General features: G+C 40.2%; 1 protein-coding gene across 1 annotated transcript; it reads right to left on the bottom strand.

The window, feature by feature from the left end:
* Nucleotides 1–286: 286 nt before the first annotated feature.
* tlx1 (T cell leukemia homeobox 1) lies at nucleotides 287–4,657 on the bottom strand. The gene is made up of 3 exons (XM_031739899.2): nucleotides 4,136–4,657; nucleotides 3,074–3,311; nucleotides 287–2,207 (listed from the first exon to the last, which is right to left on the bottom strand). The coding sequence occupies exons 1-3, from the start codon at nucleotides 4,584–4,586 to the stop codon at nucleotides 1,997–1,999; spliced, it is 900 nt and encodes a 299-aa protein (XP_031595759.1). The 5' UTR covers nucleotides 4,587–4,657; the 3' UTR covers nucleotides 287–1,996.
* Nucleotides 4,658–19,932: the final 15,275 nt, after the last annotated feature.

Below are 19,932 nucleotides of genomic sequence, written 5' to 3'. Positions count from 1 at the left end.
TCTCTGTGTAGTTTTCCATTTAAGATAGAGCTCACTCAGTGCAAGTAGGACTCTAGGGCGTGCTCGGAGGCACACATGAAACTCACATCATCATTATCTTACTCAGGGCATTTATTCTGGCCTGACCAGCAGGACTTTTTGCTGTGATCCTGAGTGTGCAGCGGATTCTTCAGCTGCCTTGTTGTCTTTCTTGAACATAAGATTGGGAGGTGTTTATTAATGATTTACTATAAGTATCACAGTCCCCAACATTATGATTTAATCTGATTTCAGGCTGTTGCAGGGATGTGTGTGTGTGTGTGTGTGTGTGTGTGTGTGTGTGTGTGTGTGTGTGTGTGTGTGTGTGTGTGTTGGGGGAAAGGAATTCCAGGAGGCACCAGTGTGGATCAGCTTCAGTGGCTCAGCACTGATATTTCTGAGTGGATGATGAAATTCTCCTTCAGCCTTTCAGAAACCAGTCCTGGCAAATGTCACATCACACATGTATACACGCACAAACATGCTTCTGCAGTCTGTTGGCATCAGTGAAAAAAAGCAGAAAAATATCCACATTTATGTTTTTGTTTATACACTAATGTATGAAAAGAACTAAATCTGTCTGACAAAACAAATAAGCAAAACAGAATTCAAACCCCTGATTTGTATCTGGAAGTGCTGTGAGAACTGACTGATAAACAGTGAGATACTTTAACGATAGCCCACGAAGAGAATTCGATCTACATAAATTACAGAACATAACACGATCATAGTATTTAAAGAAATTCATTATTTTTTCACTTCAGCCATTAGAGTGTCACACAGGGAAAAACTACGGCATAAAGTGGGGAGGTTTTCTATCTCCTTCATTCTAAATTAGTTTTTAATGAACATAGTTGTTATTAATTATTTCTCCAATCAGCTGTTTCAATCATCATTCTCATGATGAGGCTCAAGAGACATTCACGCTAAATGCTACGTTACACAGAAAGAAAATGTGTGTCAGTGTTCAAAATATGTAACTGCCTCCTGTGTATGAAGACAGCTTTTTGCTGTTTTGAAGCATATCACACACACACACACACAGACACACACAGACACATACACACACACACACACATACACACACAGTGGACAAAAAATGAACACACGACAGCTTTTTGTAATTGTTTTTTGGTGTCAGGTCTAAGATCCTTTGCTTTACAGAGGTGACAGTTAGGAAAATACCGTCTGTAAAACCCTTTTACAAAAATAAGAGAAAAGAAAATGTGATATGAGCTAAACTGTGATGAAAAGTATGTTTTTTGTTAAACGTACTTATAAAGTGCCATGGTATTTGTTCCCCCATTAATCAGATGATTTTTGACCATATATAGCCTAGCTACAGTAAGACGGGGTGAAACACACAGGTTTACTCTTTTCACTCTCGCTGTTATTCATCTCAGGTGATAAAATAAGTGCTCTTTTATGCTGCAGTGAGCCAAAATTCATTTCGTGTGCATGACAAATGTAGGATAATTTGGAACACAAAGAGGTGAAAATTTGTGTCCAGCAACACAAGTCAACAGATTAAAAGTCGCAGTCACATCACAAACTGCTGTGAGGGGTTGGATAGACACTGATTGCAGAAGCATATTCTTTTTGTAAGAGACTCCATATGAAAATACGTTATTTAGCCATGAATCATTTAGTCTCTTAGGAAATTACAGTAGCTACAACAACTCTTCGATGCCAGTCTGTCACACTGTCCATCAGTACTCCTCCGAATTATTCCCAAAGATTAAACCTTGGTGTCTGCAGGGCTGGATTCACTCCAGACCACTGAAGAATCCACCTCAGACTGTGATCCCCATTAGGAGCGAGTAGTGCTGGGGGACTCTGTCTGATGGTGCTTCAAAGTCTATCTGACAGTAGATGGGTGACAACAAGAACAGGGACATGACCTTGCATGTAAGCTTTAGCCAGTTTCTCTGCTATTAAGCAGTCTCTCAGACACCCTGCTAGATGGTTTGTGCTGATTCTACTCGCAGGCAGTTACGCTGCCTATCTTTGCGGTATTCTCGTTCCATGGCTGCAGGCTCTGCAGGGCAAATAGAGAGCTGTTCTGTAGGCACAGCGGGTCCGGGGTCACGGGTTGGTTGATCGTCTTCTGGAAGGCCTCCTGCTGCAGCTGCATGAGGATCCGATTGGCCTGCTGCCGCTCAGCCTCTCGCTCTTCCGCCGTTTGCCGTCTGTATCAACAACAGAGTGACATGAAATCGAGCACAGATTCAGCACAATGTACAAGCACGAGCTGTGACACTCCGGGGTATCAGAATTAGGCTACATCAGTTTGTTTTGGGAGACACACAGAGAATTTGGAGAGTTAGGCTATATGTTTTCAACTGTCTAACTAAAATAGGCTAATGCAAACAGTTTCTTTCAAATATCAGTGATGTTTGATCTTTAATAGTTATTATTATGAAAATATTTCTTGTTGCTGAATTTGCTCTTAAAAATGTAGAAATGGGAAAGTGGTATTAAAAGCCTTTCCCGAGCTTTTCTGTGACACAGAAAATGATTATTTCTAGGAAAATAAAAGATTTCTACAGACTGATAGAGAAATGTTCTACAAGATTACCATATTTTAATAGTCACAGAGCCAGAGATTTTCACAGAACGCCTGTTTCACTGTCTCCAAGCTGAGCTATATACATGCCAGTAGCTGGCTAATTTCATTTTAATTAATTTGTCCAATGGCCTTGTTAAATTGGGAGGAAGCTTTCTGTCGGCACTTCACCACAATCCTGCAATAAATGGTACCTGAGACGGGTTTCTTTTTTTTGCATACCATATTTTTATCAGCAAAATTAAGCTACACAGCATCTGTGGCCTATGAGGATTTACGGTAAATATGCAAATAAGAACACACAACAAGATAACGTCACAGAAGGGAAACTCATGGTGGAATATTTGGGTCCAATGAGACCTTTAAAAACACAGATGGTTTTCCTGACATCCCCTAGGAATCAAATAGGCAGTCTTTGATAAAGAATGCCTGTTCGGCGCATGTTCGGTAGATTTTGTACAAACGCGTATATAGTACTGGTAACTTCACCTCCACTTGGTGCGTCTGTTTTGGAACCAGGTTTTGACTTGTGCGTCGGTCATCTTCAGTGCTTTGGCCAGCGCAGCACGTTCAGCCGACGCCAGGTACTTCTGCCGGTGAAAGCGTTTCTCCAGCTCACAGATCTGCAGGCGGGTGAAGGACGTCCGGGGCTTTTTCTTCTTCGGCGGTGTCCGGTTCTGATAAGGGTGACCTACACGACGTGTTACAGTGAGGGGTGAGAGGGACACTAAACAGGAGAGAAGGGCAGAAGGACGAGAAAGGAAAGGACAGGGTGAGACAGGACAGGGAAGCAGGATGTGCAGGGCAAAAGACACCGAGAGCGCACCAGCAGCGCAGCAGGAGAAAAAGCAGCTCCGTAAAAATGATTAAAACTATTGCCTATATTACATAGTAATATAGGCAATAGTTTTTTAATATAATGCAGAAGTCATTTTTTTTTAAATTATGCATATATATTTTAATTCAGGAACTGAATTGGTTAAAAACCATGATCAAACCACTTATCATATTCACATTGCCTTACAGTAAATCCGCCACATATTTAGTTATAAACAAAATTATATTTTCAAAATTTTAAACCAAAGTTTTATATAAGAAACACGGTGCAGTTAATAAACAGAAGTCTAAAATTCCGGGGCGGCGGAGCGGCTACACAAACACAGACAGGCAGCCACAGGTTTTCAACAGTCACCCGGATTTCTCTAACGTGTATTCTGCCTGTGTACAAATTACTGCTGAGAATAACTGATTCTTCTCTTTCTTCCCTTAAAAAAAAAGAAAAGTAAAGTACCGCGAGTTTAAACTAACGTTTAGTATTGCTATTTTATCCACTCTCTCTCTCTCTCTTCCACACACACACACACACACACATACACGCACACACACACACAGATATTATTCTTTTTTTATTTTAAACAATGAATAATCGGACTACAAAATGAAGAGAGATGAGAAACCACAAAGCAGTCTGCCGGGTACATTTACATTTTCATTATAGGAAGGTCCAATAAATACTACTTCTAATAATAATACTAATAATAGGTGGGATACCTGTGAATCTGTCTTTAGTGTAGCGTCGATTGCTCTCCATCCATGGGAACGTGAGCGCTGTCAGGTTGTTGATGGTCCCGCTCATCGCAGGCATGGAAGAGTTCCCGGCGCTCAGAGGCCGGTGAGCGGGGACACGGATGACCCCGGCGGGGTTGACGTTAGCACCGTTCATATTCACGCCCATGCTCATCTGATAAGCACTGCCGAGGGAAGACATCCCGCACGCGCTGCCGGTGCCGTTATATCCGCTGTTGTTGCACGTGAAACCACCGTTCACGCCGCCGCTCGCGCCGCTGTTGTAGGCCGGGTGTCCGTAGTCCGGCTCGTGCATCCTCGTGCCCAACATGCAGCTTTGCTCCACGTTGCTGAGGATCTGATCGATGCCGAAACTAATGGACTCCACTTGCGCGTGCTGCTGCAGGTGCGCCCCCAGTATCCCTATGTGATCCATGGCCTCCGCGAGCCCCCGCTCCTGCGCGAGGAATTTAGGCTGCTTCACGCGCCACTTCCTGAACTCTACTGTTTGTGCTCACGCGAGCTCCGGTAGTTCTAGTGCATGCGTCTTTCTGTGTGCGTTTGCAGGAGAACCCCAACACCCCCACATCCCACACTCCCCTCCCAGCGCACGAGGACACCAGTCAAACTGCCAAAGATTAGACAGAGATTAAGATCCAGTTTCAGGCCTGCGAGCTCAACTGGTTAAATAGGCTACTGCTCTCTAAAACACAAATTAACAGCCGCACTCGATCAGTTGGAAACAACTGAAGATGTTTCTGCTTTTTGCACTTTTTTTTTTTTTTTTTTTTGCACATTTACTGTGCGGGCCTTAAGGCCTTTAGCTTCACAACCTGAAACAATCCATTCTCTGACGTTAAATTCAGTGCTGGCAAATGTTTTCACTTGTTCTAGTGCCGGTGTGAATTACCGCAGTGAAAAGATTACACATTCACAGTTTGGGTGATTTTCTCCCAGCTGCGCGGCGCTGAGCTAAGAGGAGCTGTAGAAATATGAATGAAGAAAGCAAAAACCGAATATTTATTTTTGGCTAAGGAAATTTGATCAAGTAGCATTTACACATTCTTCGTTTCTTTTAACATTTCGTACATTTATCTCAGCAACAGTGTTTCTAGACCCCGCTGCCAGTGTGCTGTGGATGAGGTAGAGAAAAAAATGGATGAAAAAAACTGTTACAGTTAAATTCCGTGATCGGCCGACGGTCTGAGGGCTGAAGTGGGTCCGTGAACTGAACTCACTGTAAAAGGCAACCAAAGAAATGGCAAATAAATGGCACCAGTTGAAAGAACACAACGCAGTCAATTTTTAATTTATGCTGCAAAAATTGGGAACCTTAATAGTTTGGTCTAATGGGCTCAAAATATATAATATGAATCACTGAAACATATTAATGGTACGCTGCTCCTTTGTTGTTGCATCGACATCATTAATTCATGTTTAGAGGGATGATGGGACACAAACACCGTCGTGCTTAACCGAAACAGAACTGCGCACTGTTTTCCCCGCAGACATTGAAACTAACATAAATTTCAAAATTCAAGTTAATACAAACAAATAGCGTGTTGTTATTCGACAGTTATTTTAAATATTAACGATTATGGAAATGATCAATGACTACGCGCGGATTTAAATTAGGACGATATTTATCGCAGTTTACCAGAACAAACAGCTCTAAATTTATTCAGTCGTGGATCGTAGATCATAGCAATATTAAAATTGATATAGTAACTTTTATATTTTGCTTTTTTCAAGACACAACTATTCAAACTCCTCGTCAAGTGAATGAAAAATTAAACCGCACAGCTTATTGATTTTCTCTCCTTCTAAAAGCTACTGGGACTTAATTACTTAACGTGGGATTACAATGTGATACCTTTAAAGAGTTTTCACTGGCCAGTGGGTCGACATCAAATTTTAATGCCTAGCAGCGTTTCTGCACACTAAAGTGCAGGTCTTCGTTTAAAACGGGACCAATAACGAACATTAGGGGAAAGGCTGCAAGGATCAAATGCAGTAACTCACTAATACAACGCAAGACTGAACTTAACTCCAAGCGTAGTTTTCAGAAAATCAGTTTGGGAAGTTTTATCTCTTCATGCAAAGCAGCTTTAAAACGGAATACTGCACTAAAACACAGCTGCCGTCTTTTGGAAATACATTTCCTTGAACTAAAGTGATTTTCAGAAATGATTTTATTTATTACAAAATGTGAGTTTATGGCTCTAAACATGAATGAGCATTTTAGCTCTAAACTCTGAACTTTCTACTGGAAAAACCAGTATATAGAAAACCGAGTGTGTGATTAAAGTGCTAATATGTCACTGAGAGGCTCCAACAGGCCTCATATCTTAGACAATAACACCACTGATAACTTTATGGTAAACTAAATTATCAAGCGGCCGTTTTAATTCCAGCCCAATGGGCCTCATGGAGTCTGGAAAAAAAAACTTGACTAAAATGGAAAGAGGTTTTGATTTCTTGGCTCTTTAAGGAACATAAGCAGAATAATCAATAATCCCCGTTAACTGAAGTTAAAAACTGTAACTGTTTTCATCTGCTTCTATTGCCTGTAGAATAGGCTAGCCCAGAACATTGTAGAGCCAAACTATTTTTACACATTTGTATGATCACTGCCCTGAATACTTAACTTGTGTCATGTCTTCTGATATGATTTTTTTAATAAGGTTTCTCAGTTAAAAAATAAAACATAAAACCTTAGATGACACCTGAATCCCTATTTTCTAGATTCCTATACTCTTTTTATGCTTCTTTTGTGTGTGTGTTTGTCTTAATTTTTCTAGTTTACTGTTTATGACGTTTACAGTCATAATAAATAAATAAATATTTAGAAAGCACAGTTTCATGGCCCCCACAGACTGGTGTTTAATGTTTTTTTTCCCCCTCCTCGTGTGGATTGGTGGAGCCATCAAAGCAGGCATGTCGGTACCTTCTTTAATAAAGTGTGAATGCCTGTGTTATTTTTTTTTTTTTTTTTAAAAATCAACCTCATTTAATTATGAAGGGAGAAATTACCAATAGAGCCAAAAAAAATAAAACACAGGAATCTTTTGGGACTGTCTCTCCTCTGAAGACAGCCATAAGTCACCATTAGAAAATTGCAGCTTTTGGGAATTCCACAATAGCTTTATTATTCAGCCCCTTGGAAATGGGTATGATAAGGAGGAAGTGGAGGAGGCTTGGATTATTATTAGCTTCAAAGTTACACAGACCCTTATCTTGGGTTGCAACCCTAACTAAGTAATGCCCATGCAAAAAACCAAAATTAAAATAACCTGATCAGAAATCACATGTTCACATGTGTCATATTAAAAAAATGATCCAGCAAACAACTGATATCAAAGACCTGTACGGTTTAACAAATTGCCCAAAGCTTCCCAGTCGTGAATGCTAAAGCAAATTCACCCCAAGGTCAGTGCAAAGTTCTGCTCAGAGAAATGGCAAAACTACATTTGCTAAATCTTAGACTCTACAGACCCCAGTTAGCAGGTTGAATTCGGTTCAGTTTCACTCATATAACACCAAATCATAACAACATTTGCCTCAAGAGGGTTTATATCAAGCTCAAGAGGCACCCTCGCTGCAGGAAGGAGCGCTTTACAGAGCATTCATCCCAACAGCAGTTAGACTCTATAACTCCTCAATCACGATGTCATAAGTCACTGGACATAGTGGACATCCACAGTCACCACTTCATGCATAATGGACCTTCTATGTGTATGGACATGTGCAGGTATATATGTATGTATATGTATAGTTAGTGTGTACATGTGTGTCTGCGTGTACATGTCTATACATAGGAATAGTAGTGGTAAAATAGTTATGTTAAGCTATATAGTTTATGTCTTGCATATTTCCAACCATATCCATAATCACATACTGTGTATGCTACCATTGTATATAGTGTATTATCTTACTTATTTTTTATTTGTTTGTATTTTATTTGTACTTTTTGTATTTTCCTTCTGATATCTGTACCTGAGCTGAGGTAAAGCAAAAATTTCCCCATCGTGGGGAAGTCTTATCTTATCTTATCTTATCTTATCTTATCTTATCTTATCTTATCTTATCTCTTATATTATAAAGTAAAGACCCTACAATAATACTAGAGAAAACCCCTACAATTAGAGGGGCCCTCTTTGAGCAAGCACTTGTCAACAGTGGGAAGGAAAAACTCCCCTCTAACAGGAAGAAACAGCCAAGCTCAGAAAGGGGCAGCTGCTGCAACCTTTTAGGAGTGAGGGGAGGAAGACAGGACAAAAGACATATATGTTAAATGTTAAAGTCTAAACAAAAAATCCCCTGCCCATGGGTCTTTGGAAGGGCTGCTGAAGGGCACACACACACACACACACACACACACACACACACACACACACACACACACACACACACACACACACACACACACACACACACACAAACCCATACCCAAACCACATAGTTCATATTAAAATAGAATAAAATGGAAACAAAATATGATAAATGAATAGCAATAAACACAGTATCTCAGCAACAGTGTTTATAGACATGGAGAATGCCACAACAAACAGGGAAAGAGTTGAGTTCATTTTTATTTCAAACATGTACATTCACAATCATTACAAAATATCATTCCATCTTTTTGTTTGAAAAGGAGTAGTCAGACGTATACACTTATTTGGCCCTACCCCCTCAAGTTTTACCTCTCATTCATTTAATTTTCTTTTAGTCTTAAATTAAACAAACAACATATGAAGCAAAAGTAAAGCAAAATAAAACAAACAAACAAAAACAAAAAATAAACAAGAAATAAACAAGCCCCACCACAGTATAGTTTCTTTCATATAAATAAAGTGAGGAAATAAAGTGATATAAATTAAGTGAGGACTTAAATACACAGGTAAGGTAATGAGAGGATGGGGAACAGGTGGGAACACAGCTGGGGCAAATCTGACATTACGAGACAAAGGGGAAGCAAAACTAAATACACTGAACACAGGACAAAGACTATCAAAATAAAACAAAAAACCAGAGACCCACTGAGACATGGACCCAACACTGGGACCGGGGAAGAACAGCCATGAGAAAATAACTAACTCGACATGGAGACACAGTAACAAAACCTAAGAACTAGAAAGCACAAAATATAATCTGAAAAGAACTAAGGAAGCTAGAAATACAAATTACTAAACCATGACAAACATTAAAACAAAGAATACCCGTAAATCAGAAGACACATAAACACAGGGTCCCCAGACCCAGGATCATGACAGTTGTGTTTTCCAAAGACACACCCCAGAGGCAACATATACAATGAAAAAAGAAGTGGGCCCAGAATGTGCCCTTGAGGCACTCCACAAGTGAGAGGTGCTGTTATAGAAGAACGGTCTCCCACATGTAAAGAGAAACTTCTATTTGTCGATATGATTTAAACCAAGTCAGAACTGTGCCTTTGAGTCTGTCTTCATGTTCTAGATGGGATAGAAGGATCTTATGGTCCACAGTGTCAAAAGCAGCAGGTCTAGAAGCACCAAAACTCCACGGCTTTTGATATATCATTTGGACATATGAGAGCAAATTGGCCACGTTTGATTATGCAGAGAGGCCACATGGCCAAAATTGTAACAGGACAACGAGCAAGCACAGCAGCAAATCTACCACAGAACAGCTGAAAACGAAAGCATCAAGGTATTGAAATGCCTCTGTCACTCCCTGGCTGACTTAATCAGTTTTCTCTCTGTTTGTTGTTGTTGGTGTCTGTGGGCAGGACCCATTCTGGGTTTATTTCAACAAGCTAGTTGTATCCCCATACTAGCTTGTGTAATTTTTAAAATATTCATATCACCACTTACTATGTATGGACTTATATTTTTTACTGGTATGGTCATGTCATGTCATATATATTTATATATATGATTTGTTAGATTCAGTCATGTTGATATAAGGTGGTACAATGTAACCAGACTGTGGTCATGTGTCTAATGGGGAGATGCTCTTGTAATATCATGAAGTCACATGAAATCTCATACCATCGCCTTTCCTGGGAAAATCTGTGCAGTTATCTCAGAAAGATGGCAGAAGAGTGCCTTGCGGTCATTTTGAAAAGGTAAGATAACATCTATCTTCTTCTCTTTAAATGTAAATTATGTGTACAAAGTCATCTTTGGTTTGTTTATTTTCAGTGATATCTGTTCACATGTGTTTTTTGTTTTATAATCAGACTGTTTATGCAATGTTAATGAGCTAACACATGTAAGTAGAAAAATAACATCATTAACTAAATTAATCATGATGGCCTACATAATAAGGACAAGTACTTTCTTCAGTTATAGGTCTTGTGATTAATCTAACACATGCACATAGCCACACTTTGTGCTAGACATAAAAAAAATTAAAATTAACCTTATATATCCAGCTGCTCAAGCAGTATCCTCCATAGAGAAGGAGACTAGAGGCCAAGATCAAGGTAGCACTCAGGGAAGTTAGGCATCTATCCGAGTTGCAGGTGCAATGAAGTACAGCAAGCTGTCCATACTGGAGGCCTTGGAAACTGCCAAGCAAGGACTTACAGTCTTGGAAAGCCGCTTGAAGAGGTATACCAAAGAAATAGGAGGCAGGAAAATAAAGCAGCTGTTCTCCACCGAACCATCCAAGATGCACTCTCAGTGGCAGGGGAACAATATGAGAACAGCACCACAAGGCTGGAGACGGAACAATACTGGAAGAGCATACATGAGGAGGACGCAACCCATAACAGTAATGCTCAGTGGCACAGCAACCTCCCTGAACAGGGTCAGTTACCATCACAGTGGCAGACATCCAAGAAAGGGTCTCCGATATGAAGAGTTGGACAGCACCAGGCCCAAACACAGGCTGAAGAAGCTGACTGCACTTCATGAGGGTATGGCAATACAGATGAACCAGCTGCTAGTCGATGAGAGACACCCAGAATGCCTAACTGAAGGCTGGACAGCCCTGATCCCCTTCCAGCAGATCCCGGGAACAACATCGGAGATCTCTGTCCAGAAGAGCGCAGTCCTAGGAACAGCTAAGACACTGCGCAGGACCCTCAAGCTCCCAGGCCTCCGGTAGAGGGCCTGAACTTGAAGGATAGATCGTCCGCAGAGGCAAGAGGGGAATTTTCTTTTTTACACACACGCACACACACACACACACACACACACACACACACACACACACACACACACACACATATATATATATATATATATATATATATATATATATATGTACATATGTTACACTTGGTGTTGTCAGGTTTACAAGTGTGCATTTAGCGTCCTCACAGCCCAAAATGAGTTGTTTCATAATCAACTGCCTGTGCGCATGTGTTCTGTAAGGATGTGGAGTTATATAGTTATATCGGAAACTTTATTATTGGTATTAGTATTATTATTTAGAATTATACAAGCTACCTTTACAGGCTGGTTGCAGTATTCTACAACCAGCCTGTATCAAACTGCTAAAAGCATAACCTATTAATCAAATTCAACTTCAGGGGAATTCTCTAGTCTCTCATTGGCACACAGCCATTCAGATACAGCATCTGATGCTATTTATAAAATATCGTTATTACAGTTTCAATTTATTTATTCTCTTCTAAGAACAAATGTAGTTATTTGATGTATTTTTTCATTTAGAAAAATACTTTCACCTGTGTAACTCACTTTCTTCAGTTGTTGTTTTGTTTGCCTTTGTGTGAGAAAACCCTTCTGTTGTAGTAGTGACAGTATTTTGCTGAACCATCTAAGACAGAGGGCTGCTATTTCCCTTTCCACTCAGTGATTGAGGTCTTCCTATCAGTGCACTTATCATATGAATGTCAAGGACTTGGAAAAAATCCCATTTTCAGGTGACTGATGGAAGCCAGTCAGCAAACAGACCGAGAGTTAAAGAGAAGGAGCGGGGCAAAAAAGAGCTGACAAACCTCAATATCACATCAATGAAGCCAAACAGACCACAGATTGATTTGGTAAAAAAATATCTTAACTGAAGATTTTTTTTCTGGTAAACCGACTGGTCACTGCATTCATTCTTTCAGATTATATCAGATTGTTGATATGGTCACTCCTAAATATTTTGCTATCTTTCTAATCTATTCATTTATTTTTTCAAGGATGATTTTTAATGATGGCCTGCCTCATTTGTACTTACATTTAAAATTACAATCAATGGTTATTTTAAAGTCAGATGTTATGTCTGCTTCATACAGAAGCTCACCTAACTGTGAAACTGCTTACCAGTCAGTCAGTATAACTGAGCACTCAAAGCACTTTACAGAACTTGCCTCATTCAGCAGTTCACACAAACACCTTTTCTTTCTATGTAAGTGCTTTTTTCTAACATTAACAGACGTTACGATGGATTATCAGAGAGCATCTTGGGGTTAGTATCTTGCCCTTACGATTAGTAGGTGACCGGTGCTACTACCTGAGCTACAGCCACCCCCAACGTTGCTCTGTAGTTGAGTGTCTTCCAGATTCTTCCTCCGACATGGTGATTTTAAATAGGCAATGTGTTTCTCTGTATTCATCTGAATTCTAAAAAATGTACTGAAATATAAAACAAGACTTATACAGAAAGCTATCTCTGCTACAAGCACCACTTGCCTGTAATGAAATACTGAACATTTCTTGTATGGATTACTTTTAGATAATAGCTTGTATAATTCTATATACTAATACTAATACCAATAATGAAGTTTCCAATATAACTATTGGTACTTTTAGATAATATTTAACATTTGTACATTTTAATGGTGAACAGAATTTACTGCTGTGTTGTGCAATTAACATGTACATGTTAATTGCACAACACAGCAGTTAAATGAATGTTAAATGAATTTGTAACTTTATCAGCTCTCGAGCCCTTTTGGAGCATTTTACCTTTATTAGACGTCACAAGAAATGATTTGTGAGATAAAGTCTTTGGCAGGCTAAGTCTGATGTGCCATAAATCAGGAGCTAAACCAAGACTAACAGGCCTACTGACCCACAGCGTTTCATAGTTCTCCCATATAAGGGCTCTGGTTAGTCAGATCCCAGCTTGTTGACCTATTGACTTGTTGACCTATTGAGGAGAATAAATGGAGTAGCTGATGGGAAGAATTGTTGGCTCTGTGTGGAGGAACCGAAAGGAAAAGCGAATGCTTGGCCTGACCTCTTACAGCAGAAGATTAAACTTTTGAAGTTTTAATAAAGAAAACTCTTCCCACTGAGATTTGATTGCTGTTTTTGTTTTTCCACAGAGGAAGATCCATTTTGTCGTACATCAGTCAAACTGACTGAGTGCTGAAAGTGCTCTATTATGCTCTCACGAGGTTGCCAGAGTTCTTAAAAAGTAGCAGTAATGGTTTTCTGAAATGGATCATTTTAAAGATTATATTCATAAAAAATGTAACTTTTGAAGAGTTTCATTACCACAGCTGTAGTGGAAACCAGGGCTATATTTTTGCACACTTGTTCTTATTCCACAGTGTTTCATTGCTGCTGTTGTGTTAACTGTGTTTAACTGTGGTTAGCAATATGCTAGTAAATAACATCACTGTGGGAAATGTGTTTTATTTAGTGAGAATGTGTTTGGAAGTTTGTAATATAAGTAAATGAAATCATCAACTTCAACTTCTCTCTAGTTTTCTTCACATTCCCCAAATTGCTCATTTAACTTCCCACTGTGTTAATGTGAAAAACCTACAGGAAAGTTTGCTAGTTTCATGGTCATAAGCTTAGCATTCCTGAGTGGAAATAACAAACCACGAATGGCTTATAAAACACAAACGTGTCTTATAAATCCCAATCACAATAGGTCTTAAAGTAAGACAATGGTAACCTGCAGTTTAATACTAGAGAGTGACAGGACAGAGAGATACACTGTGATTAGGATTGGCATCAATACAGAAAAAAATCTGGAGACATAATGTAATTCAGCCATGTGAGCTGATCTTCCATCCCCAAACTCATAATTATTTCACTTTGGTTTGGTCTCAGTGTTAGACATGCAAAAGCTATTCAGATAACAGATATTCAACAATTGGCTGCTTCAGTGATGCTTTATTATTATTTGCACAATCTTTCAGCCGTCTTAGTTCTGTGGTAATGAATGAGAGCAACGTGTGTCATTAGAGCCTGAGGTTATAGACACAACAGAGCTGCTGGTGTGAAGGTCCATCGCTGCAGCCAGTGTGAAATGAATCCGTTTAGACAAAACACAATCTATCACACAGCCCATCAGTAAACACATCAGTATAATGTGGCCGTATGCAAATGCCACCATGACAACCTCCATGCTGAAATAATACAAAGCCAACATGGCTACCACAGATTTTAATATGCACACAAATGTTTTTTGTACTATAAGTATAATCTTTGTTCATCTTTTACACATTTCTTTAGTTTTTCAACCACTATTAAAACCAAATGAGGAAAAAAGTCAAAGAAATTCTGCATTTTCAAAACTCTTTCTCCTGATTGCACAGTACTGTACGTTAGTCATATTTTTAAGTGCACTGTCTGCAGGTTGGGAGCTCTCTGATCAATACAGAATCTCTATCCAACAGAATAATGAAGAACTATCACATGTAGCACAAGAAGGAAAAGCTGTCTTGTCTTATAATGGTCTGTTGATGGATGTAGCACAGAACTAGTTTTTGTTGGCCTCTTCCTTTCCTGGACAGCCAAACATGTAGTGAGGGTGTGTTGGGAGCATTTGGTATGCCCACTTTACACAGTAGGGATGGCATGCTGTGGAACAACTCAGCTGGTTGGTGGACAGATTACTTCAAGGATCTCCTCAATCCCACTGGCACGCTGTCTTTAGCGGAAGCAGAGCCTAGGGATGAGGAGGACAACTCACCCATGACTGTGGGTCACTGTAGTGGTTAAAATACTCTCCAGTGGGAAGATGAGGTTCACTCTGAGATCTTGAAGGCTCTGTTTGGAGAAGCGTGTCAGCTGGGTGATGCTCCTACAGTATGTGGTGACTGGTCCATTGCTATGGGCCATTTACTCCCATAGTAAGAGCTTAGTTTGCATTGCTGGCAGTAATGTTGTTCTTGTTGAGAGTTGCTTCTGTTCTGTTCATATCCAAACTGTTATGGATAGAATTTCTAGGCACAACCAGGTTTCCACTTTGGTGGCTTTAGGATCACGTGACTGTTCTGTGCAGGGGATGTGATTCTTTTGGTGACTTCTCATGACCTTCACCTTGCATTAGAGGCAATTTGCACCTGATTGTGAAGCAACTGGAATGAGAATCACACCTCCAAGTCTGACACTATGGTCCTCAGCTGGAAAGGGTGGAGTGCTTACTGGATCTGGATCAGACCAAAAGCTCCTGGTATTGACCACAAGAATAAAATCAGGGAGTGATGTGGGAAAAATGAACTTTTTCTTAAGGGTGGCTGGATCTCCCTGAAGATTAAGAAGCTTGGTCAGTGAGGAGGGGCTCCTGGACACCTCCCAGCTAAGGTATTTTTTGGCCTTGGTCCATACCAAGGACACACTGGAGAGATGGTGTCTTTCAGCTGGTTTGGGAATGCCTCATGTTCCTCTGAATGAGCTGGCTAGGGAGAGTGAGACCTGGGCAACTTTGCTTCAGCTGCTGCCGCTGCAAACCAAACTCAGTGACAGAAAAATGGAAACATGATTCCTGTAGTATAAAAAACATTCCTTTCCATTTTTCTTATTCTGTTCACCTCTACCATTCTCTGTCATATCATCTTCCTGACTATCTGCTGCACAGACAAGAATGAAGTACAGAACTGAAATTAGCCTCTTAACCTTAACAGCCTGATGCTGTTTTCAGTGCTTTTGGTGCTAAGGCACATCAGATGACAAACCATCAAGACCCACCATGCTGGTGGTAAAAAAATGAAAGTACACATCCTGGTTTAATCCCCCAAATAGCATTATGTTAACATGAGATTTCAAATCTCTCTCTCTCCAATTTTTTTTAAGAAAAGAAATGTCATTGTAGTACAATCATTCTTAGCCTATCAGTGCTCTGCTCACCTTTCTTTTCAAAGAAAATTTAGTTTTGGCAGAAGATGCTCACGGACAGTTTCCCAGCTAGAATAAATACACTGTGCTCTAAAACTGAGTCTGATTGATATGCATCTGTTTTACTTAACCACCTACCCTTTAAATCTATTTGAAGTATCTGCATTGATTATTTTTTTTTGTAGTTGTTCATTGCACCACACATTTAAATTTCTCAGAAGCCAAGTCAAATTGGTTTCACTCTTGTAAAGCAGATAACCTTTAATAAGGCAAAAAAGTAAAGAAAAATAGGTGTACCCTTCAGACACATGTATAACAAGACAACAGATGGGCTGTGTCTGGTGGAACAGCTGACCCTGTCAGCATCCTGAAACCCCAACACCCCCACCCAGTCCTCCCAGTGCCTCTATCCTGTTCTGAGTCTCAAAGGGTTGAGTGTGCACTTCCTGCTGCCTCTGTACAATTGGGTGGGAGAATGGTAATTATTCTGCTTTCCAGTTCTCATCCATCCATGCAGTGATGGCAGCTGGGAGATGTTGGTGCTCACAAATAGATGGAATCATCCTGCTGAAGCCCCTCTATATGTGGCCATACTTAGCTTCGGTTCTAGAGTCATCTTTTGGGTTTGTTTTGTATCATCTGCAGGGATATCATGAAAAATTGTCAATTATAATGCCCAGGATGACAAATACAGCCCCCCACCTGCCAGTGCCCCTGGTATTTCAGACACATATGATGTCTTTTGGTAAAAGAACAGGGTTTTTTGAATAATTACTTTGGTCACATGCAGATGATTGTTAAAAGCCCCGTTTTTGTTCTCATATTTAAATTGTTGTCATTCGCTGTTGTGAAGGATATATTTATCCTACTTACCACCTCCATCCCTCCAACATCCAAACATGAATTTTATCCCTCTTTAAAAGAAAAGCATTGATCTGTTGTTATCCAGAGCTAATGTGGTCTAAATCTGCACACCAACAACACGTATTGGCCATGAAACACATTTGACTATGAGAACCTCCTTTGACAAAACAAAGTATTTTTATGCTTTTGAATGATAATGCATTGGAAGGAATAGAAAAGAAATTCTTCTTTTTTTGTATTTCTACCTCTAGATTTTTATCCACATCTGAATCCTCTATATGACAGTTGTATATTGATGAAAGATTAGTAACTGACCTGATGATTGTATAAAAAACTGTACAGATTAGTGTTCATTAGAGGCAGCCAGGAAAAAAGGCTGCGCTTAAGTTATTCCAGAAACGCTGCTTCCACGCACAAATACACAGCATCACGCAGTATGAAGATGTATTAGGCATACTGATTTCACTTGTGTGAAGCTTGTGCATGGACACACACACACACACACACACACACACACACACACACACACACACACACACACACACACACACACACACACACACACACACAAACACTTCAAAAACAGACTGGCTGGTGCCTGTGCAGCCCCAGGGGTGTGTGCTGCTGCCCTAATGACATGCTCTGATCCAAGTGGAGCCGTTGCATCTCCTCAGCCTCACTTGGGGATGAGGACAGAGCTGCAACAACAGATACTGGACCTCCTCTTTTGCTCACTCTGTTTTTCTCCCTCTCTTATCTTTGTGGAATTAATGTTGTATTGTCTTTAAGCTTTTCTTCTTTTCTGCTTTGTTTCCATTGCTTTTATGCTCTTGTTTCTGTCTCTCCCAAACTTTCCAAACCATTTTAACAGATCCTGAATCCAGCCAAGACCTACTCTCTCACTTCATGAAGTTACAGTCACACAAAAAATCCAAAGTGCAGTTACTGCTCATTTTCCATTGTCTCGTGTGTGGAAGGCTCTGGTTTCTATGGTTTTCATTTAAACAGTTCTTCCATTGGTGTTGCATCTCTGAGCTGCATTGCTCAATGACAGCAAACATAGAGCAAGAATGAAATTTTTACAAAAGATTTAACCTGCAGTGCGCCACACTTTTTGTTTTCTGCATGAGTATATTTATCTGTGTGTGTCTTTATTTACTACTACTATTATTATTATGATTTAAAAAGCAGTGATTCCAAGAACAACATTAGGACTCACAACAAGTGAAATGTTGTCTGCAAGGCAAAACAGAAGGTGAAATGAAAGAGTACACATACGTATGATGGGTGTGTTTTCCTCTTTTTCACTCTCAAATTTTCCAGAGGTTAAATGTCACACTCTAATTGTCTTAATGGACTGTCTTGACCTAAAACAAACAGATTTCAGGTCAGCTTGAATGAGGACATGGGAGCGGCAACAAAACAGTAAACAGAAATGTGTTAGACATAACACACTTCTGATGCAGGGCTAGTGCAGACACAGCGGGGTCACTGGTGTTTCTAGTTAGTGTTCCAGGAGGATTTCTCAAGTGTGCAAATCTATACTTTTTGGTCAGATGTTGACAAATGCTACAAAAGTGATCAGGTGGCACTTCACAGTGCAACCCAGAAGCAACCCAAGAATTTCACAATTTTTCAGCAGTTAAGTCAGTCACCTGATCTCAATAAATTCACTCTACACATATATACCGACACATGCAATGGCGTTACTGCAGCGCGGTGTGATCAAACAGAGGGTGAAAGGGCGGCCTACGAGGTAATAGGGAAGTGAGTCAACCCCCTACAAGATTGCCAGGCACTCATTGCTGTACCAGGCTTCCTGCTCTGACAGCTTCTGGCTGACATACACCACAGGTTCATCAACCTCCCTTACCTGCTAAGACAAAACAGCCTCCAGTCCTGTTTTCGAAGCATACGTCTGCAGAATAAAAAGGAGGGGAAACTTAGGAGTGTGGAGCATGGGTTCCCCCCTTCTTCCCCTGCATGAATGCTGCCCGGGTCTTTCCACTGGAGCAGATGTGGGGCTCCATTTCAGGTGAGGTCAGTTCAGGGGCTGGTCAGCTCTGCAAGGTTTGAGGCAAACCTACCATAATAACTGCCTCGCCTCTTTTTTGGTCTTCAGATGTGGGCAGGAAGTCATAGTTGTTGTTTTCTCCATTCGTGGGCGCACCTGCCCACCTCCCAAGTGGTAATCCATATACCGTACCTCAATCCATCCAACCCGGCCCTTCTTTGGGGACTCCGACCAACCGCTGCATTTGCTCTGCCCGGGTATCACTATGGATGAAATACGTTATCCAGATAGGCGGTGGCATATGCAGCCTACGGATGCAGAACCTGGTCCATGTGGCTAAGGCTACAAACGGAAGTGTGACAAATTAGTACAAACCACACTGAGTGGAGAAGGCTGTTTTTTTTCCTTGGACTCTGGAGACAAGGGAATCTGCCAGTAGCCATTGGTCAACTCCTGTGGTATGAAAAAACAAGCAGTGCCTAACTGGTCTAGGAGATTGTCCTGTCCAAATAGAACAAAATACTTTCCTGATGATATTCTAATTAAGACTCAGAAAATCATCTTGTTAAATATGTGCACAATTTTCATTGTGAAGACCTCCTTACTGTTCTGAGACTGTGTCCCCTGGAACATTCTGACAATCAAGGTAAAAATTAAAAAGAAGATATTCTCAATTATAACTGGAATATATTTATAAGACGGCTTGAAGATGTTTTCTTCCATATTTTATTAGTTAGTACTCAGACATATAATCATTTTGATGATAAGAAGGACCAATGAAAACTTCAGGCTTTTAACTTTTAATTTTAGATATTCATCTTCAAACACTGGCTCAGATTTCAATGTGAAAAAAGGGACCTGAAAGTCTGTTTGATGAGTCTTTAAAA

Source organism: Oreochromis aureus, linkage group 13, assembly GCF_013358895.1.
Source record: "Oreochromis aureus strain Israel breed Guangdong linkage group 13, ZZ_aureus, whole genome shotgun sequence".
NCBI lineage: Eukaryota > Metazoa > Chordata > Actinopteri > Cichliformes > Cichlidae > Oreochromis > Oreochromis aureus.
The sequence above is the reverse complement of the archived record's forward strand: the minus strand, read 5'-3'. Positions and strand labels throughout refer to the sequence as shown.

Coding starts and splice junctions, on each gene's coding strand:
- tlx1 (XM_031739899.2), bottom strand. CDS start 4,586: ATGGATCACATAGGGATACTGGGGGCGCACCTGCAGCAGCACGCGCAA. Junction 3,312..4,135: donor CACTAAAGACAGATTCACAG/GTATCCCACCTA, acceptor TCTCCTGTTTAG/TGTCCCTCTCACCCCTCACT. Junction 2,208..3,073: donor AACAGACGCACCAAGTGGAG/GTGAAGTTACCA, acceptor TTGTTGATACAG/ACGGCAAACGGCGGAAGAGC.